Here is a 23,582-nt window from a genome sequence, read left to right on the forward strand (position 1 = left end):
AATACCAAGCAGCATGAGATGCATTTGAAATATAGTGGCTATAAAACAGGAAATTAATATTTAAAATTGAGATGTTGTCAAAGGGAGAAGTCAGCACATCATCTGTGTTACTGCCATGCTTGGTCTGATAAGTCACTGAAAATAAAAATAGAACCGTAGCTTTTACAAAGAACTGGATTTCATATTAGATTTTTATCATGTGAAGTAACACCTCTTCTAAAAGCATAAATTAAAGAATCCTCAACCTGACATTTAACCTCAAGCTGAGCACCACTTTCTGTTACGTAATGTTATCTTACCGCAACAACCACTTGTCACACACACCAAGTTTTTCATAATTTCGCTAATTGCCAGTTGGTATGCTTCAACAAAACAACATCAGCTTAAACGAACAACAAAACACTAAAGCAGAACCCGCCAACGACCGCTTGAAGTAAACACCAGCTGTGTCAAATGCATAAAAAACACATTTTCTTCTACTGCTACAAACCTACTAGTACAAACTAATCGATCCTCAAAGGTAAAGCCTATTTTTCCTTAACAGATGGGGAAAAAAAATAAATAAATAATAATCAGGCATTTTGCCCAATGCCACATGAAGCAAGCTGAAGGTGTCCTAGTAACAACACCTAAAGCTCTAACCTCCTCTCAATGCATATTAAAAGTAATACTAGAACGCAAGCTTCTTCTCTTCAAACTTGATGCTATCGAAATGACAACTGACACTTACTAACGTACGATACAACATAAAGCCAGTTGATTTTGCACTTATTTGGATTTCTTATTCCACTTTACTTGTTAAGAAGTAAATGTTACTCGGGTTAAGAGTTTGGAGTCCGTTCCATTTTCCAAACTCGCACTTCAAAACAGCTAAAAGCCAACACATTTTCCTGGAACGCTGAAACCTGTATGCAATGGCATATTTCATCAAAAAATTACTATGTGTGACCAGGTACACGAGTAAACTCTTGACTGTTCAGTCACCATCTCAGTAGAAGAAATACAGCTCCCAAAAGTGGGATCTCTCTGAACATCAGACAGGGATACGGTTAAAGGGATAACTGAATCCAGCAGGTAAATGTATATGTCCGATATCAGAACAAGCTTTGTTCCCTGTTCTATCACTTTAATTTCTCATTTATAATGGAGAGACTCAGGCACATATCACAGGATCGGGCTGGGCAGAAGGCAGTTTATATTACAGGGAGCAATCAGGCATCGAGCTGAGAGGTGCAGATAGCTTTCAGGCTTCCTTTTTTTCCTCCAAGGGCTCCTGCTTTCAGTTTCTTGGAGCATCTTTTCATGCCCACTGCAAAGATGAAGGCTGTGGCACATGCGTTTCACAGCCACGTTACCTCCCGACTCTTCCATCCATCCTCACTTAGTTCTTTCTCGCGCAGATTCTCTTAGCGTTTTCCTTTCCCATATTCCAACCAACCGTGGGCTACAGACTCCCTCTACTGTGCCGCTAAAGCACAGGCCTAAAAGAGTTGGCAGAGAGAACAATTAAGTAGATCCAAACATTTCCTGCAAATGCAAATATGTTGTTAGACCTCAGTAGCGTTAAAAACTTTGCTCCTGATCATTCCATACAGTGCTTTGAGGTCCCTGGATGGAAACTGTTACAGAACTGTAAAGTGGACGTATTTAATAATTTACTTCAGTTCACTTTATAGCAGCAAAACAGATAAGAGAGAAAAAACAGCATTTAGCAGGCCTGGAAATTGCTCCTTCCCCACTCCCCTGCCTCACCTGCCACGAGGCACTCCCTAGCTGCAGGGAAGTCCTGATCTCCCACAGAAAGGGGTCGAAGAACCTGCCTGAAACTCCTTTATTTGTGAGATGTTTGGCCCTATATGCTTTTGTACATTCCCAGTTTGTGTACCCATGCAGTCACTACAGATCATTCCACATGCTCTCAGTAAGAAAATAAGTTAAAATAATAGCTCAAATCCCTATTAAAAATTCAGGAGATGCACGCAGAAGCAAAAATCTCTAAGAGATAAAATACAAAATAGCTGAGTTCCCCGGCTGACTCTCCCACTCACCCGCAACTCAAATGAGATCTGTGGCCCATCTAGGCCAATATAAAATTTCCAAGAGCTGCCAAAATAAGGCACCTCTTTGGAAAAAAGGCAACAGCATTTTTCTCCATAGCGCACACAAACACCAGGCATACGTAAGAAGCCATCTTCACAAAGTTCTCACCTTAAAGTTTAACATTACAGACTACTATAAAGCCTGAAGCAAGACATTTTATATTATATTTGGGCACATTTTGAAATATAGGAAATTCCATTTAAACGCAAGAAAAACTTTTACTCTGAGGGCAATCAAATACTGGAAAAGGCAGCCAAGAGGGGTTGTGGAGTCTTCATCCTTGGAGATGCTCAAAACCCAACCGGATACAGCCCTGTGCAACGTGCTGTAGCCAACCCTGCTTTGAGCAAGGAGGTCAGACTAGACTATGCTCAGAGATGCCTTCCAACCTGAGCACTTCTCTGATGTTTCTTTCACTGCAACTCCTCTCCTCGCCAAATCCCAGATACTCTAGTAATTTGCATGAATGCCTAATCTTCCTAAATGCTTGCCCAGACACCTTCTGTGTCCAAATTTTAATATAATTACTCTAACCAAAATAAATGTTTTGTTAATTTGCATCCGAAGTCAATAACATAAATGCAAAAGCCTGGACATACCCACACCCCAGCTGCTGCACAGGAAACCTACAGGACCCAAGATCATTCCCAACATCAACATTAAGTTGGAGTAGCACTCATGATAGTGGGAGACATAAAAGTGAGATGCCATTAGGTATAAAAGGGAAATACTTATAAGTAAAAATATGTAAGGAGAACCATTTATCTGTAAATCAACAAATGCATCAAAAGGAGAAAAAAGAAATTAATTTCTTTAGCTCTCCTTACAAGATTCTTATTATGGTGCCTTCCATCAGAGGAGAATCCTTCCCTGTTTAAAAGGCAGTGCAAGTAGCACAAGTGGATTTGCTAAAGCTCCCTTTATTTTCCACTTTCCTACCAAGATCGCACTGTCTTCAACACCAGTTTCAAGGCTTCACATATAGCACCATTCTCCATTGTGCTCTACGTCCCTGTCACCCACAGGAGCTCTCATCTTTTTTTTTTTTTTTTGGGGGGGGTGGGGGGGGAAGGTTCACTGATAGAAAGAAAACACCAATTCCAAGCCCCAATCCTTAGTCTGCAAACACCATCTGGAAGTGACTTTACGGTAGGATGACCAGGATACGAGAGAAGATTTTACAGCCTCTCTACAGACTCAATTAACATACAGTCTGATCTACAGGAATGACAGTTACTTTACGCAATCCTTCGGGATTTCCCAAAAATTAAAATTCAGTTTAAAAAAGTTTCATGCTTTAAGATGCAATGCAATGTACTATAGGCTGAACAATTTCAGAGCTCATCTGGCTATATCCTTGTAATTAAAGGTATGAAAGTCATCCTACTCAGAAGAAACAGGAAGCAGCAACATAATGAAACCCAAATCGTAACTAAGAACGTAAGAGGCCAGCGGTACGGCCTCTGTTCAAACACTCTTCGCATATAAAAATACTGTAAAATTTAATACTACTATTTAATATTGCCAAAGCTGCTGTTGCTTCTTAGGCATTTGCTTAAATTTTCCAATGAGTAACCTCGTTCATATGAAAGCAGAGATTGAAGACAAAAGAGGTGTGATCCCACATACGCTTCCTCCTGTGGCACAGTTAGATTTAAGAAATTCCTGTCCTACTTGCTCAACCCTATCTTAGCAACTACTGCTGTGCCAGGGAAATTTTAACAGACAGTAGTGGGGGAAAACAACCTTCTTTGTTTTTAAATTTAGATTCTAATCCATTTTATAGGACAGTCCCAAAACCAACTGCATCCATCTAAGAGAGACTAATTGTGGTCCTGAGTTGGACTCCCCTCAACTAGCTCCACCGTTGAAAACCCATGTGAAATTGGGCTCTTAAACTGTTGCGTTTGTCTGAAACGTTCCCATACTCTCGAGGACTAGAAGAAGTAGTAAGGGTATGGGCAGGAACAGCAACCAAATGAATTATTTCAAAGCTTTTCAATAGGAAGCACTTCAAGGTAGAGACAAACAGATTAAGATGCCTGCAAATTATCCTGTATATCACACTAATTTACTGAGGGCAGCTCATGAGACAGCACTTTACCTACAGTTTAATACCCTACAATCATTTTAGATTATGCAGATGAGCTCTTAATATCAACTGTCAGGATACTTTCCTCCCTTATAAATTACCTTGAAACATAAGTTTCAGAAAGCACAAACTGCACTTTGATATATACTTTTAAAAAATTAAAGTTAGTCTCAAAGGCGGTCTCCTGTTTCAGTGCTAAAAATATGCAGAGTAATTAAAAACAAAAGCTAGAACACCGCATCAACAGCTACAGACAGTGCAATCTTCTAGGTGCAAATGAAACAAGGACCTCTTGCACTTTTTGTTTTTAAACTTCTAAATTTGCTGTCCAGCTGACTGCTTGTCATCAAGTATTCCTTCCTAGTACCTTACAGGCTGGGAGAATATTATATTGGACCCCAATGCACTACAGAGATCTAAGATACTGCACAATCTTAATTCAACAAAAAAAAAATTCTCCTCCCAAGATCTAAAGATGCTGGGGACTTCTGTAATACAGATTGAATAATTACTGTAGCCACTCTAGGATTTAAACTTTAAAAGTAGACATTAACTGTTTACTTAAAGTCCATTTTCCCCTTATTTCCAAGCACTCTGCTTTACAACTGTGGAATTCTTGCAGGTTTTTTGTTTTTGGTTTCTTTTTTTAAAAACTTCTAGTTATTCAAAAAACATACAACCCCCCCCCCCCCCAAAAAAATTCTACACACTTGTCAAATTCCAACACGTTGCCAGAATCAAAACCAGTGGCAAACCAAGACCTTCAGATCTTTGGCAAAGCTTTTAACACTGGAGTTATTTTTCCTAGCAAAACGAAAACCAAATTTAATGCTTACAAATCCAGTATAATCGCCCTCATTCATGCCAGAGCACAGAACCGAACTTTGCCATTCGGAAGACTAGGCAACATCATTGCAAAATTTCATCTCGAGCAATGGAAACACAGGTAGTGAGAAGGAGCTACAAAAGAACACCCCCACCAAGAAATATATTGGAAAATAGCGCTGTTACATTCAAAAGAAATAGTACTGCTAATTGTTAGGCCCCAAGGATAGATTCTTGAAAAGAAAGGCTGAGGGGGTAAACCCATTTCTAGGTATCTGGGGCAAAGCTTAAGAGTAGCTTTCTTTCCTTAATTTGGGTAAGGAAAGAAAGGCGACAGATGTGGAAATAGCTGCCTTAATATTTTTGTACTGCAGAGACAGAAGATATAATATATTAAGGCTTATGCAGAAAATGGCAGAGCCAAGGTTCATAACGTAGCACAAAAGAAATACTAGAGCCAGCTACGGTACTGACTTTGCTCTACAACCCCTGGGGAGATGACGTTTCGTTAATGAATGAATATCAGAATGGAAACCCAGCACCAGAACGTCCATCCCTTCATTAACCCACAGAGCAGCACTGCTAGCAGGCAAACTATTTTTCAGTGCTAACAAGATCAAGTACTAGCAGAGTGAAAGAGTGAAGCTCCTTACGAGCACATGCGCACAGACACGCACACACACTACAATTTTCCCAAGCATGAGCAAACAGGTTTTTGCTCTGCACATAACTCTTAGCCTCAAGCTCGTCTGGGGTTTCTAACAAGTTGTGAGCACAGAGGCGGGGGGGAAAAAAAAACTAAGAATTCAAAGTATACTTAACCAGCTAATTTAGGTCCAACTGAACGTTGGAGGTGCAGGCATAGTCCCCATACACTTCAGGGGGGAAAAAAAAAAAATGAGGAGAAAAAAAAAAAAGGGTTTCATGGGAACTCCTGCCTCATCCTATGATCTGGTGACCCGCATTTTCAAAGTCCTTTGTAAAACCAAGAAATTTTATTTGCTCTTTTATATGGAGGGAAGTCCCACAGACTTCAACAAAGCTAATTACAGACAGTGAAATCTGCTTCCTGATAGAATAGACTTCTTCAAAGAAAACGGCTTTATCAGCTTTTATTCTAAAGGCATCAAAATATGACAAGTTTTAGAGTGGCATTGATTACTGTTTTTAAAACACCTCAACACAGCAAGGAGCAAGAATATTTTGCATACAAATTGGTCATTGCAAACACATCCATACAGGGGAAACGACTGCGTGACACTAAGCACCACACATTAGTGACAGAAGTGAACAGTAACCAAGGCTAACTTCCTTCGATAGGACACAGAACAGCACAGAAACTACGCTTACATCACATATTAAGGACTCCACACTAGGGACAGGAGAGGAGAAATCAAAATTAAGTTTAAACCTGCAAGCTCAAATACTGCCCTTTTGGTACCAGCAGTCATCATAGATATTTTTCCTGCTACAAAAGTCCAGACCCTCAAAGCTATATTATCACTTACTCACTATTTTGATATACACAAAACCATTCCAACATACACGATGCTAACACAAGCCAAAGTTGCCCCTTTGTTATTTTTCACAAGTGAAAGTACCACAAAGACAAAACAAAAAATATGAGTTATCACATGTACGTGCAATGAATATTGACAAAGTAAAACATAACATTGAAATCATGTTTAGACAGTACAAGTTTTGTTTTGCCTTGCTGAAGTTGTTCTCATAACATTTAATAATTGATCTTATGCCAATATTTTCATGTTCTTAGCATTTAATCACTTTGTACCTGCAGTTACTGCTCATAGTACAAGGAGTTTATTCATCAGTGAGTTAGTTACTGAAAAGATGGTTTTCTTACAGAAAAAGGTGGGGAAGGATGGTAAATTAAGCAGTCTATTGCTCAAAAAAAAAAAAAAACGGTTTTCGTTCACTGCAGATTTTTATTTTTGGCTTCATACTACCAGAAAGTCAGATTCTGCAGTAAGCTATTCTGGCACACGTTGAGGAAAAACATTACTTCTAAAAAGAAAATGGGAAAAAACAGTATAATAATTTAGAGTGGTTGAATCTGTTTCAGTTGCCTTATCTTGGATTTACATCAGAATAATCAGCAATCAGTCCCACAGACTTCAGCCAAACTGTAATTAATAAAAGACAGCGAAAGTTGCTTCTTGACAGCAGAGTTTTCAAAGAAAATGGTTTTATCTGCTTTTATTTTAAAGGCATCACAATATAAGAGGTTTTAGAGGTGCAGTGACTACGGTTTTTGAAAGAGAGCAACATGGCAAGCAGCAGGAATAGTTTGCATACAAATTGTCATTAAAAACACACCTACAAGGTAGACGACACGTAGCCTTAATATGGTAAGAATAAGGCCCAAACTGTAGGAGACAACCGCCCTCTCTGAAAGAGGAGAAAAGAAAGAGAGAAGCTTCTCGGTCAGTTTTTTTCCTTTGCTTAAGCAAAGCTTTTTCCCTTGCCATTGAATACAAAACAGAAGAATCAGCCCATTCAGTAAAATCATACTGTGGGAGTGCTGACTTTAATGGACTGTTCAGAGGAAAGATGTCAAAGAATAAAAAGCTGCACATAATTTATTGTATCAATTTAAAAATGCACCATATTAAGGCAAAATACAAGTTGTTCGTTTTTATGTCTTTCCATTAAAGGATCATGCACACTATTCTTCAACCAGCCACTCATTAAAAACTCCAGGGAAGGAACAAAGTGGAACAGTAAATATTAAGCATATGATTTCAGCATATGATTTAAGTTCTGTGTTAGTTAACTCTGTTTTAAGTTTTCCATCGTGAAAGTATTGTAACTAACAACACTGCTAAGGAGGAGGCTGCATTCTCTGTAGCAACTCATACGAGACAAACGCACCGGTCTGCCTAAATTGAGAGCAAAGACTCCAAAGTAAACCTCACAGCTCTTGTTTATAAGAACAAAGCCATCCTGAAGCGTTATGAGGGTTTGTTTTTTTTTTTTTTTTAATATCCAAACACTATTAAGATTGATATGTCAACTGCTTGACATTTAGGAAGTGGAAGATTTCAGAGGATTAATAAGATCTTAAACCAGCACCCCCTCCCCCAATGAGTCCGTTCTGTGCAATAAATATGGAAGGAAGAGAAAAAATGAAGTGGTGGGACTGTGAAGTTAGACCACCAGGTACCTGAGGGCTGAAAACAGGAATTCCTCAGAAGACACTTCCACAGCCCAAGGGCTTTTTACCTGCTCAGTATCTGTGGCATGCTACAGTTGTTAGAGCCTCTCTAAAGGCAAGGTCACAATGCACCTTTCACAGTGAAATAAGCATTAGGCAGCCTAAAATAAAATTGCTGGTCACTTCACTATTTAATACCATATATGCATATATACGCATATATTACCTCCTACCACTCCTAAATTCTGTAAGGCCCCAGTGACTTTACCTGCCAAATACCAGAGATTTGCTCCGGCTGTTACCATCTATCACTCCTGGCCAGGGGGAGTTATGGGCAGTGAGTACGGATTCACTTCCGGCTCCTCATTTCTCTCATTATTGGAGACTGATTCATAATCAAGGTTTGTGAAACACAGACCAGACTTACTTCCACCCCTTCCTTAACATTCTTTCCTAATATTTGCTTTGTTATTAATAAAACTAACACCATGAGGTGCAATGGGACCCAGGAAAGCAGGAAATTACACTCCCAGAACATAGCTCTGTTTTGACCATGTGCTTACACGTTCATTTTTTTGGATGCGATGCCCCCAACACTCCTTCATTGTACCAGCAGAATTGTTTTGTGGCGCCATGCTATGAATCACTCTAGGGAATTAACCTGGCTGAAAAAAATAATCTTTTCTCTTTGCTAGGTTATTTTTCAGGCGGATCAGTTCCTGAAGTCCAGAGCAGACCCCTACAAACACCTGAAGGGATAGTGCAAGGGCAAGAGTATCTTGCATCACATTGCTGACAGAGACAGTAACACAGAAACCCAGCAACCTTGCAGTCAGTAGTACAGACGCTTGGCAAAGTTTATTCCCACCTACAAACTACCTCCTGTCCTTTATAGGAGCAGATCAAGAATTTGACTGGACTGAAAAATAAGCCCAGTAAAGAAGACAGGGCAAACAAAAAAAATAGTACAAAGTGCTAAAAAAAGGAAAAAACAAAAAATGAAGAAAAACAGAAGAGCAAAGAGTAGCACCGTTGATGGATCACGTAGGTATCATGCCTTCATCTCCCTCAGAGTAGAAATCTGGTAATTCACTAACTCCCAAGACCTAGGCCTCGGGCTTCCAAGTTTTGGGATTAAACCAGCATGGTTCCTCAGAAGGTCCAATTCAGTTTGGCAACCTGTGAGATCTTACTTTGGAAGCTGTGATCAGCAAGTACCTGGATTAATCCAGAAGAGCGCTTAAAGCAAAAGTGCTATTCAAATATTCCTCATGAGAGACAAAGCACACACAGAAGTGTGTTGAAACATGAACTTTACTTACACATACGCTGATTCAAGTTTCCCTTAAACATATCGCAAGTACGCTTTCTTGTCTTGTCCTTGCAGATACTGTTTCCAAACTATGGGTGAGGTTTTGTGAATGAGGATGAGGTTGCAGTCAACTTTGCCAGAAGGAGGCAATCCACCATGGCCTCCCCTCACACGCTGCTGCCATTTTGTGCTTCCCAGATAGTTAAACGAGCAAAAAACATGCATGTCGTTCTTTCTACGGCCTCCTCCTCTTTGCCAAACCCAGACAATCAGAAAAGAGGGAGAAAAACTGCCTAAGAGATTCTAGACTCTGACTTTTAAGTGTTGGTAGATGGCTGGCTACCTAAAGGCCTTGTGCTCCTTCCCTAGGTCCTACAAAGGAAATAATTACTGATTCTAACATGGCAGATATTCATCATATCTAATAGTAGAGGAACAAATAACTTGCAAACAATCACCTGCCAGACACATACTAATTTAGCAACAGATTAATGGAACAAAGTATATTTGAAAGAAGAGGAGAACCTTAAATTCTGTCTTGTTTGACAAGAAACTTGGCTCCTTTCCACAATAATCAAAAACTACCATCTTGCTCCTGTCAGAAGGATGACCTACACTCAGGTCTCATTATAACAAAACAGAGTTGACATGATATTTCATAATCTTTCAGTCTCTAAAACGAACATTGACCTCTACTGTTCCGTTCCTGCAGGCAAGGTCATCCGATTTAGACGATGGCTGATGAGGGTGTCCTGCAGCCAACAGTGTTTGACCCCATCTGTCAAATGGTTCTCTCCCAGGTAGATGCAACTTCATGGGAAATTTCTGTTTCCTTCCAATTATTAAGCAGCATAGAAGACAGAACTACGCTTCTAAAAATATTTCTCTTCTAGCTGCCAGGCAAGAGCACCATCTGGTGTTCAGCTAATTACACTTTCAATCTACTTTTGGATCAGTTTCCCTTTATAATTATTTTAAAACAAACTTAGTGTACAGTGGGTCTGACTCCATGAAACATGCACAAGAAAAGCTGCAAAATAAGCTCTTAAAGACTCGTTTACTTTGGTGGGGGTGGGGAACAGGGGCGCAGCAGAACACCTGAAAAGAAATTGCTCCTTTTTGATACATGACTACTTCCCCCTAAAAAGCCCCAATGCAATATTACATGACGTCTTAGAACACTGTCCATCTTATTAATCATGAGTAGACTGTAAGCAAGATCTTGCACCCTCAGAGAACTTAAAGACTGCTATTTCATCTGGTGCCAAAAATTCCTTTACACCCCTCCTTTACAATACCTTAACGTCTTGCTGCCTCCTGACTATTCTCCCCATACAGGAGCCACAGATCTTTCCTCTTCCTCATTAACCATTTTCTCTGCCATCTCAATTTTCAGTTACTCACAAGCATACTAGTGCAAGCAAGAAAGACCCTTTATCTGACCTGCTCTTAATTGTTGCAAAAAAAAAAAAAATTGCGCTTGGCCTTTTAAACGCTAGCGTGCATAGCATCTAAGACACCGCACATAGGTAACTCATACAACATGTAAACAATACCTCATTACGAATTGTTATTAAAGAGCTATTTTAAAAAGTCAGTTAAGTGAAGTCACAAGGGCTTTTATTTTGTATTTCTGGAGATGCGCTACGGATCCTTTCAGAAATATTAATTCTGTTTCTATCTAAGCTACTTGCTAGAGCAAAAAGATACGCAAGAGAAAAACCAACTTGATGAAGTCACATTTCAGGTTAGCTATCGGTAACATTTTATAATTTTGGAGGAAGTACTGTAGAGCTATGGACCACATCATCCCAAGAGAAAGTTTATGACCTTGAAGTTAGCACACAAATTTTAGAGATACTTAGAAAACACTTTTTACAGATAACATGTGAAACTATCTTCTTTTAAAAGGTAAAAATAGGAGAAAAAAGTTAAGGCCATACAGATAAAGATGAAGAAACTCAACAGCTAACCTAAATTAACTCATGGGAGATGCTCAATGCAATAAAAGTTTGCGATGACAAGGCCAGAAGGATTAGTCCTGTAACCCACCTCTACTTGAGCTTGTTAGTGCATGAAACAATAAGTGTTTCAGAGGAAAAGCACAACGGAGGCTCATTCAAAAAAAAAAAACCAAAACAAATAATAAACACACACAGGAACATGAGAGACCTACTTCTCATCTTTTCTAGCTGCTAGAAGAGCAAATAGCAGTTACAGCTATTACGAGGAAGAAATAAACCCACAGAAATGGGAGATGTGGTGGAAAGAGATTCCAAAATTAGAAATAAGTCTATTCTACACAGGCCTTTATTCCCTTGCCACCTAAAACAGAAATAAAGGAAAACTTTTTTTCAGATTTGTCATTTTTACATCACCAAGGTTTAACGCTTCACCAAGTATAAACTTACCTGTTTGTTGGAGCGGTAAAGCTAAAAGATAATAGCTGATTCCAGAATGGGTCATTCTCAGAGATTGGCTCTGCTCCTGATAACTTTTTTAAGTACTCATTTTCTGGAAGTTCGCTGATGCTGCTGCTATTTGCTCCCATCTTCTTTATTTGGTAAATCCTTTTCTAAACTTTCATTTCTTCAAGGGGAGAGAAAAAAAAAAAGAAACATTTGAATTATTTGAGACAAATAAGGAATATACAGACCTCTGCTAAATTAGTGACCGGTAAGGCTTTAATTCACTCTCTGGAACAATTACCGAAAAGTAGAAAACCAAGGCATATAGGAAGGCATTCAAAAGACTGTCAACAAAGTTAGAACACCAACATCCTCACCCAAGGAGGTTAAAAGTTACTATGCTGTACTTCGGTCCTCGTCTCACTTGGGTTTTCATAAATCTCACTCAACAAGAACAGGCTGTCGCAGTTATATCAACATCAAGGCTGTTACCAGTGAGGGAAGCTACAGGGAATTCACAATTTAAGCACGGATGTTAAGTTGACATGCTATTCAAAAATATATTTTCCAACTGAATACGCACAGCTACCTAGGCACATGACTGCTTTTGACGAGAAAGTCATGCAACTAAATCCCTCTGTACCATCAACCTACGTACCATCCACTCCCTGGAGCTTCAAACCCTGCCACATTAAGCACAGGTGCTATCACTACCGCACAGCTAACCTGAACCAAGCAAGCAAAAACACTGTCACGTATAAATTTGTTGATCTTTGTAAAATAACATGGCTGGTTCCAGTTAACCACGTGGGGACAGGGGGAAGGCTAAAAATATAAACACAAAGACAACTGTTTTTTGAAGCAACTCCTGCTGAAGTTGGTGGAGAGAGACCCTAAAACCCCTTTAGATTATTAGCCGTGTTATATCTGTTTTGTGGGAAGAACGAGAAGATTTTAGTTTTCCCTGCTGCTTATCAGCACTTTCCACCTCTATAAACAATTTAAAGAAAAAAAAGAAAAAAAATCACCAAGATGCTGATAACTACCTGCCAAGAACGTTACTAAACATCTGACATCTTTCCAGGACATCAGTTTCAATAATCTTCCACCTTCTGAGAAGAAATAAGTAACTACGTAATTAGTGAAAGTAAAGCCTTATACACTGTGTTACTTAATTACTTTTGAGCTGGCATTAGAGGTTAAGAATTAGGTATAAGGACAGAAACAGCTATATCAGAAGATGGAAACCACTACCCAGAAGCAACTCGTGACTTAGTCCTGGCAAAGACATAATAATCTGTTTCACAGTGACTATGCAAGAATTGCTTTAATAGTGACCCGCTTAGGCTACCTGACAAATGCAAACATTGCAGCTTTTGGTTGCATGAATGAAAAGGGTGCCAAACAAAGAGTAGAAGCTTGCATGATCAAAAAACAGTACCTCTTCCCAACAATTACTTAAGCTGCAGCATTTCTCTGCCCCAGGTGCAGAAATTTCCATGAATTCCAAGAACAAACAATGTGGTAGGGGGAAGAAAAAAAATACATATATCTTCTGAGGGCTACCTAATTCAGTGAGACACCACCTCTAACTCAAAAAATCTCCCGTTCAGAAGTTGTTTGAGGCTGGGAAAACACCATTATACACTGCCTCCAGTCTAGTACTCCTCCCTCCATAGTCACTATTGGCTATGGTTGAAGACAGAACACCAGACTAGACGAAACCTTAGACTGACTCAGGACATCTAGGCTTATAATAACTCTGCACAACCATAGCTTTGCCATCATGTACCCAGGGAGCTCTGTTCTTATGCAGCAGTCTGGTTCCTACTGCCTCCTTTTACATCTTATCAAAGGAGAGAGACATTTAATAATATCAAATGTCTCATTTAGCAAAAGTTCTGAAGACGCTGACTGTAGCTTTTGGAGAGGTTGTTTCGCCATGTGGACCACCAGACGGAAGAGAGATTCAACAGCAGTCTAAGTTTAAGAGGGAAGCTTGTGCCAGGGGTTTCTGTGGAGAAGCATTAAATTGATTACATCTTGCAATCCTTTAAGAGGATTTCCAAAATTTTGGCTATTTATTTATAAAAACAGAACGAGCGCATCCTACCTGAATACAAATTTTGCTACTTCAAAGAAAGTACAGGACTCAGCATATTACTTTTGAAAGAAAGCCAGTGAATACAAAAGAAAAAAAAAGGCTTGCATATGATACAGGGATACCGGATCATCATTTAAAGATAGAAGAATCAAGGCTGAGCTTGTACACACATATCTCAGCTCAGCAGTTCCTGGTTTGCACGTGCCCTACTATCACAGAAACCAGCAGCAATGCTTTTGGCCCGGGGCCCATGTTTTGACTCAAGTCCCTTCCCTGAACCTTTGAGCAACATCATACATTTAAACTGCTGTTTCTTAGAGTTCACACAGTTCAAGTCTCTCCATCTGCCTCAAGTTCTTTTTCTATACTCACCCATTTGAGCTGGGGCTCGCTCACTCCAAGATGAGCATGTGCCTCCCACCCAAGGGAGAAGAGAAGCAACAGGGAACTGGAGCCCTGCCTTTAAATCCCACTAACTTAATGTGTACCTCCCTTGAGTGACCTGCAGCAACCCTCTGATAGCAACCTAAACCCTTAGCCCTTTCTCCTGAGGTGAGTCACTCCACTTTCTCTTCTGTTCAAGCTATTCTCCCACCTTGCTGTAGCCCCAAAGCCGCCCATTTAATCCAACTCTACATAAACGTGAGTGTGATGGGATCGGAACAGGTTCAAGCTATTTTTGGAAAAAAAAAGTCTGCATACTTTCCAGATTTCCTGCAATATCCCAGATTAAGTTCAATTACAATAAATCTCAAAACAAATAGTGCTTTAAAAAGTAAGTTTTAGCAAAATATTTATTGTCAGTTTTCACATTCAGTTTCAAACTTACATTGCCCAAGCATGGGTCCACTTGTGCAGCCAAAGCCACATTCTCTGCAGCAACACGGTAAGCAGCTGGCTACAATCCCCTATGAATACTCCATTTGCAAACACTCTGGAGCCCAGCTGATTTCTTCCAAACTGAAGAGGTTAATTTTTTTTTCATTATGCTTTCTACAGCGCTTCCTGAAAGTAACAGAAAGTGCTGGACGCCAGCTGATTTTTTAATTAAATAAATATCAAGCCATTGAGATATGTCAAAAGAATTTGCATGCTAGCTTGAATTCTAAATATTTGTAAAACTAGTCAGTAGGACATGTGGACTTTAAGAGCTTTTCCTTTCACTCCTTTGGGAGCCTCTCAACTAAGGAGCCTCGTATTTGCATTGCAATCGTCTAAACATTGGTGACAACAAATCTTAGACCAACCAAATATGTGGATTTTCTCTCTCCATCCTCTCTCAGGAGGGTTTTTTCCCCCTCTCCTAAGGCACAATATTTCACTGTACTCTGCACAAGTAGAAATCTTGGCAAGTGCTACTGGTGTATATATAAGCAGGTGTTCACATTTAGTAAATATGACTGCTGTAACAAAGCTGACTTCTTCAATCAGGAATTTGTGTTACTTCGAAACTTAGGGAAGCACTTTGCAAAGATTTGCCTGAGTACCTTCAGCTCCTACAATCCAAACAGCCATAGGCTCAGCCTTAAATAAGGCATTTAAGAGGATCATTGGTCATCACTAAGTGACAGAGAAAGCAACTGTCTTTCTTGCAGAGGTCATGCATATTCCACAGGAAAAGTGTGTTTAAAAACCAAATCAACCAACACCACCACACCCACCCACCCACCCCCTTTCTGGCATTTTAACAAAAGTAACAGGATTAACCCCAATGCTTTAACTTATGTAATTGTATTTTGCATAGGATCTCCAGAATATTTCCAAGACAGATGCTATTCTCCACTTATGAAAATGGTTTAGTGTGATATGAACTATTAAACAGCAAGTGTTCCTCTTCGAAATAGCTACCCTTTAGGTGAAAGGATCACTAAAGTGATTTTCTCTAACTTGACTTCCATAACAGTCTGTCGTACAGAAAGACTGCTATAGAGAATCTTGGTTCCAAAGTCACTTCAGAATGAAAAGTCAAACAGATTCCAATTTCTCTCAGTTTTAAGTACGACAGCCACAACAAACACCAAACAGCAGGAAATCTTTTTTCATTCCAGACAAGCTAGTCCCAATGACACCGATAAATTACCAATGAAATTTAAAATTTGACTTCTCCAAATACATTTAAAAAAATGCATGGTTCATTGCAAAAAAACTAATGTTAGACTTCTCTTAAAAAGCAATTATTCTTGCTCAAAAAAATTGAAACAATTTATTGCAGGTCATTTAGTTTAATGCAGTACTATCACCATTAACAATATGAAAGAATACAATGTTTGCCACTTCATGATTTTAACCTTTTCTTCTAAATAAGCTGGAAACATCCCCAAAGAATCGTAACCTGGTCTGCAAGTGTCATGCTTTATTAAATTTATCTAACAGCTATCCAGTCACAGAACTTGGCTCCAAGACACAGAAGCAGATGCTTCAAAGCAAACGCAAGGGAGTCTGTCTTGCGCATCAGGACTTATTCCAATCTTGAACAGTTTAGGGGTTGATTAAATTCTGAATTTACTACCCCTTCTGAAAGATTTTAGTATTAGTTATTAACAACAGGTACAAGAATACAATTTTTTTCCTCTTCAAGTTAAAAGCCGTTCTGCAATATACACACCACCTTTCTACAACTTTGTACATAGTTATCTTCCTCACAAGAGGAACATGCATGCTACAGCTTAGAGGCACAGAATATCCATCCAACAGTATACCTTTGGGTGTGGGACGGTTTTTTGTTTGGTTGGTTTTTTCTCCTCCTCTTTTCACCTTTGGTGTCCATCCACCAAACACTGCCATAGGTCCACCCACGTCCTTCTACTTTCTCCTTTCACATATGTGTAAGTACTGCTGTTATCAAAGCAGAAAAATACATGAGCTCAACCGCAGCAGTAATTTATAAGCATGACTCAAGGTACCATATGGGTACACGTGAACTTGGGAGAAAAACTCGTCACACTCTGTAAGCATTCAATTTACATAATTTTAGAGAAGTACTTATAGTGCCACTGAGGATTAAGTCTTCTGCTTCTCAACTTAATTGCTGAAGCCAATCTTTCAATAATCCATCTAGTAAAACTGGCTCAGAGAAAAGCAATTCCCCCTTCCAAAACTATGTTTGCCATGACTATCTGGCTGAGTCTGCAGACAACTTGAGTTTAAAAATGTATTTTGTTTAAGTGAATATTTTACAACTTAAGAATTTGAAACTGTCACACAGACAATTTTATAATGAAGTCTGAGATCTACTGTCTATTTTAACATCGTTTTGTTAAAGACATGACTTAAAGTTACAAACTGATGATATTATGCATTTGAAAACATATAGGGAATTAAAATCCTGCTAGAATATAATCCCCCATATGCTTTAAAATTCACTGGTTTCTCAACTAAAATAAATGGACACTGTTTTCCTTTCAAGCAAAACAGACAATACTATCACTGTGAAGATGAGACGGTACAAGATATAATGCTGCTTATTCAATGAAATAGCCATACTCAGATTTCGGTTGATTCCCATCTGCAAAGATGACTGTATGTTTCAGATCGCACTTCACCAGTGAGATGTTAAAAGTCCCACATAATCCTAATATAAAAATTCCCATACACTTACTACACTACTGCAATATATAAAATTTTCCATGCATCAGAAGACCCAGGACACTTAGAAGATACTTTTCAGCTCCAATATTTGAATTTTCTTCTCCAAAGTATAATCAAATACTCTCTTCTTATTCATATTACAATAATATTCATGCCCAGAATCAAATGTCTTGCAGGCTAAGTACCATACTCAGCACTTAGCTACGAAACTTATGAACTGAGATTGCATCCACCGATAAAGAACAGTCTAAATGAAACCAGCTACACTTCATAGATGCATATTCACGTGCAGGATCAGAGCTTGAAGCTTTCTGTTGCCTGCTGAAAGCATTATGTTTAATCTCCAAAACCTGTAAAATCATCCTTTTGGATATTCTCTTGTCTCAAGGCAATCTAGTCTCTCAGTACACACTCTAGAAGTTCACAAGACTGCAAGATCACAATGACACCAGGTCCCCAAGCTTGAAACATCCGATCCAAAGTATTTTGTACAAAACTGCATGTGAGCATCCCAAAGGCTGCCAATCTAGTTATCTGTCACAATCTCAGCACTGTCATAGCCTACTCCCAAATACAAGATGTCCCTGTTTTCCATGTAGCACACAAAATGTCTCAAAAATGTCTCATTTCCTAGGCCCACTAAAAGGGAGACAAGCCAAAAACTGTAAATCATATAGGTCCCAGAGGATCAGAGCAAGTGTTTAGATATATTTGCTTTAATCCTCACCCTTCAGTATCTCAGTTATTCTAGGCCTGTGCCACATTTCATCAGACACATGAAGGACTGAAGAATCTCTGAAGAATCAGGACATAAAAGAGATGTTACTTCTGCTCCTCAAGAAACAACTACACACACTTTGGGAGATGAAAGAAGCGTTCTGAATGAAAGCCATGTCTTTAGACATATATTTATGTTGACTGCTTTCCACTGTTTCTAAAAATTAGAGTCTCTGCACTGATCAACTTTAGCCCTCTGCCCGAAATACCTATAGCATCCATACAGAACAATTGTTCAGGCAAGCCCATTCAAGTGGGAATGCAAATTGGGTACCATGCATAACCAAAGCTTCACAGGCATAGGAAATAGGACAGACAGACATTAGCCCACAGAAATAAACACTGACCCTGTAAAACCAAAGAGGATTGGTTTGAATTTCAGCAGCTAAACTACACTTTCTTCACTATCTTCATAGCTCCTAGTTGTTTTCTGCCCACTTACAGAAAAAAATAGCTAAGAAACAGTAACTGGAACCAACAATTTAGATGACAGTTAAGTCAGCTCTCCAAAGCACTTATTTTTATATTTAAAAAGTAAGTGACACCAAGGTGACAAAGCTCCCTTAATAAGGCTGGTTCTGCAGTTTGTCTGGTATATTACATGCTTATGAAACTGCACTGCTTGCAGAATTGTTTGGGAAAAGTTTTGGTGATATTAGCAAGGCTAGGAGGAAAAAAAAAAGAAAAGAAAGAAAGAAAAAAAAAAGGAAGTGTGATTTGAAACTCTTAGGCCTGATGTAGCTAGACAGTCACTTTAGAGAACAGCTTTATACGTCCCCTCCGATGCGCAGCACTCTGCAGCATTTTATCTATGCAATAACATTTCGGCAGCACAATGTTTTATTTCTTAATGTGATTAAAACTTAACTAGTATCGATGATATATTTACTATAAAGGCTACTGTATATTCAGAATAAAAAGCAGTAATATAAAGCTCACCAATACCAAGAGTTTATTAATAGACTTCCCATATATTCCAAAATGAGGAACAAAGGTGCAAGAATATTGTCTTTGCCAACTCAATTGGGCAAGGATCTCTGCTAGATCCTTGACTAACGTAGCAGAAATATACTGCAATGAGAATTTATGTCTCTAAAAGCAATCTTAAAAAAGAATCTTTACAACACTGAATCTAATAATTTTTGCCATTTTTAATCAGAAAAAAAAGCACTGTTTTTTTTAATTCATAACACGGAGTCAAAATATCAGCCATGACTTAATGTCTGGTGATCATAAAAATGCAGTTAAACCCCTGGCATGAATTCACACTCCCCTAAGTTTCTCAGTCACTTATAACCAAGTGGCAGGGGAGATGTCAGAATGGACTGAATATATTCTTCTACTAATCAAAAAAAAAAGTGTTTTGTGCAGTTTTTATGTTAACAAGTTAGAAGGAAAAGGGGCTGTTTCTGCTCATTTTACTGTATCAATTTAGAATTTTCTTCCCGTGTTGCGCAGGATACTTGGTGACTACCCCCTTCTCCAGTTCCCTTTAGCAACGTCTCTTGTATTTATTCCTGCTAGGGAAAGTGTTTAGACACATACAACCAAAACAAAAAACAAAAGAAACTTTCTGCAAAGCAGGGGGGGAGAGAGGCAAGTGTTTTTGTGTGACAGATAACGAAATTCTCTAGAAGGGCCCATACATTTTAAGCGTCAAGTGTTCTATCTTTGCACCCAGGGATAAATACCATCTTCCATAGCTACCTCTGCGTTGGCCAAGTTCTCCGCTTCTTCTCTTTTTCAGACGCTATCAAGATGATAGCTACTGTCTGGGTCACAAAAGTCTTGTCTTTACCTACGGTTTTTAACATGTTTTTGCAGTAGCACAGCACACTAACCATGCACCAGATAAGAAAGTATACTTTTTGTAAAGCTCGGTACTTTGGGAAGGATATACTTTAGAGCAGCAGTAAGAAATACAACACAATTATAAAGTGGTCCAGGTAATGCTTAACCACGTGAAAAATAAAGAAAAGCACATCTTTAAGTTTATCTTAAGAGACTATCAGACTTCTCCACCATTTACTCTCATGGATAAACACACTATCTTCTTTGTTCCTCCTTTCCAATAACTTGTTCTAGTGCCTTCCTCTTTTGTAGAAAGTGCTTGAAAAAAAAAAAAGCAGCAATGAAGTAGTATTTGTACAGTCCTTACCAGTTTCACTGAAAGCTAAAGGGTCCTGAAGAGCAATAGCAGAAGTGACTAATTTTGATAGAGATACTGAAGGCAAAGGAGACCCCAATAGGAAAGCCAAACAGCTGCTGAAAAAACTAGTGACGATACCGTATCTTCTGCTCCAGTTCCTTTTTCACGCATGTTTTATGCGTGAGTCAGTCTTCAATGAAAGCCTATTTCTGAAGGGCCCAATCTGCTTACTTCACATCCCACCTACAAGACAGTTGTTCTGCTCACAACTGAAGAATGGATTTTTCAAGGCCTTCTTGGTTAGGTAGTGTATTTTCAGCAGAAGAAATCCAATGCAGGTGAGTAAGCCCAGACATCGAGGTCACTGACCAAACTGCTCAACAAGAGATGCTGTGAATCACCTTTGTCCTTGCCATTTAATGTTAAGGTTACCATAGACTTTGCTAATTTGTAATAAAAACATTCTGAAGAGGAGGTGCCAGCAAAAAGAAAACCTACATTCTATAAATTAGATTAAGATGTGTGGTTTATGCAATTTCCCACAGCCATCTCAGGAACCTAACACACATCATCTTTCATTCTTCAAAACAGCATATAAGCACTAATCAAGAAGGCCCATAACCCCAAAGAAAAATGACAATGAGAGACATTTACAAAATATAACTAAGCATCAATTAGTAATCATTAATTACCCAGAGTGAACAAGACAGGAGCACATCAGCAGAATAATACATACAGCCTAAAAGAGCTGCTGAAAGAAATTATGACAACTGTAAGGAACGTTTAGGAAAAAAACAACAACAAAATATTTTTAAAGAAAATAAAAGGATTCATACACCGGAGTGAAGTAATCACAGCCAATACCTTCTCATTTCTAGCAAGCTTTAATCCCACGCTGGAAGACTCAAACCACTATGACTGTGAAGGAAGTTGCTTCTGCTCTTATCAACTCCCCTAGCCACATCTACTGTGATCACTATGTACATCATACTTGATCACTTGTTCAGCATACTCCATCACTATGGAGATACCTCTGTCCATTACAGTTTCAAAATAGCTTATTCCACATGAATTACCAGTCACCTTCACTATTAAGCTTTCCTGTGTTAGAACTGTTCATTCAGAGGTAAAACGCTTTGGTAAAACTGCCTTCCTCTAAAGTTACACTGGATTGAAAGACTTTTCATAAAAATGCTGTGCCTTCTTACCGTGTCAAGCCTTTGCCAAAAAAAAAAAACTTGATGCACAAAGTCTTGCGGAAAAATTATGAAAGCGTTACACTGTGGCTCTGGACAGCAGCAAGCAAATACACATTTCAGGCAAATAAGGCATCTTTAAAGCAGCATATTGTATACAAATTTTCCATTACTGTTCTGAAGACCTAAAAAGCAAGTCTGTCATATTTCCATCTATCATGTACCAGCCCTTGTATTAGCACATTCCAGAAACCCCTTACACGACATGACTAATTTATATTAAGCTTATTTGTTCTCTCCCCCCTCAGTGGGAATGGTTTGTTAGAGGTAAGACAGCGGGTACCAGCTAAGCTTCTTGAAGGAGCTTTTGCTGACAAGGAATGAATCCTACAAACACCTTTCTGTTAAGAAGTGGATGGCACTTCCAAGTAATTCCACTTAACTTTTACAGCTAAATAAGCACTTACAGATCTGAAGTACTTCTTTGCCCAATTCACATACAAGCAGTGACACCTATCCCTAGCTCATTAGTATAAATTCCACAAGACATATTAGGGATGCGTTAGTTTCGTCATTTTCTAACGCTTCCAGTTATGCTCCCATACTATAGACCTGTTACTTGCTGCTAAATCTCACTGAAGGCTTAAAAGCCTTTAACATTTGTCATGATCTAACAGAATTTAAAGCAAAAAAAAAATATAAAGATCACTTTTCTGACCTCCTACATAATTCCAGTCATAACATTTTATTACATAATTACTGCACCGAGCCTACCAATTTGAGGGTAGAATGACAGCGTCAGTTTTAGAAATGCATCCTATCACAGCTGGAAGGGGCAGGAAGGAATCAAAAAGTTACCTCTATTCTGACTCTTACTTTCACACACCCCAAGCAAAAGGCAGATTTCAAATCCAACAAGTGTTTTCTGGAATGCATGCAGAAACAAATTCTTCAAGCTGATTAAGAAAACACCATTAGAATGGAAGGAGTCTGCGTCAAGTTTCAAACGCACCTCACGCTTCTGCGTAAACCCTTGCTCCACCAGTTAAATAACTGCAATTGGTACATAGGATGTTTTTCAACAGTTTCAAGAATTGGAAATTCAAATACTAGTTCTACTCTTCATACTGGATGGATTTTTCTTTACAGGTTCTGTTAGCCCTCATCAGTGAGATTCTTGATGCTTTCAAAAGAGCTGTATTGGAACTATAAAATGAGAAGAACAAATAAAACTCTAAGCAGGAATATTTATGGAACATGGAGTTTAACACACATGTGTGTATATACATACATATAAACACATACATACATATATACACTATATATACATACTATATATACACATATATACATGTTTCATATGGGCATGCACATATACACACGCAACATAACATGCATATCCTAAACCGAGAACAGGTCTTACAGCTTAAGAATATATCCCATATCTGCATCAGTATTAATATTACCATTTTCATCATCTCATCTTCCAGGGGCTGGAAGGAGACTTATTATCACAAATACAGCAATGCTTTTCAAAAGCACAAGTACACACCAACTACCTGATAATTTACGACCGATTATAGCATTGGAAGTGTTGTTCAACATCAAAACGTCTCTTCTTTTTTCTATTGGCATAACTACCTAGAAATCAATTTACAGTAATTCACTATCATAATTAAAATGGGCTGCTGGATATGACACAAGTCATGGTAAACCTAGCATGGTTTGGTAATTCAAATTACCACTAACTTGGTACAGCTATCTCTTCACGGAAGGGACATTAATATTACAGCTGCATGTATTTAAGACCTTCTCCCTACTTCCCTCTCAGACATAAATAACATTTGTCTAATAAC

General features: G+C 38.7%; 1 protein-coding gene across 5 annotated transcripts in view; it reads right to left on the reverse strand.

Annotated features, from left to right (window-relative positions):
* The window catches only part of LOC104138494 (dymeclin), a 231,246-nt gene that overhangs the window by 205,242 nt on the left and 2,422 nt on the right, over positions 1 to 23,582 (reverse strand). For 3 of the 5 annotated variants that reach the window (XM_068924734.1, XM_068924731.1, XM_068924732.1), the window contains exon 2: positions 11,916 to 12,093. In XM_068924734.1, coding sequence (XP_068780835.1) covers positions 11,916 to 12,055 — 140 coding nt within the window. In that variant the 5' untranslated portion in view covers positions 12,056 to 12,093. Of the gene's footprint in view, positions 1 to 11,915; positions 12,094 to 16,715; positions 16,852 to 22,738; positions 22,871 to 23,582 lie in introns of those variants that run through there. The other 2 variants (XM_068924733.1, XM_068924735.1) reach the window with 2 other exon arrangements.

The sequence above is a fragment of the Struthio camelus genome, chromosome W (assembly GCF_040807025.1).
Source record: "Struthio camelus isolate bStrCam1 chromosome W, bStrCam1.hap1, whole genome shotgun sequence".
In the NCBI taxonomy this organism is placed as follows: Eukaryota; Metazoa; Chordata; class Aves; order Struthioniformes; family Struthionidae; genus Struthio; species Struthio camelus.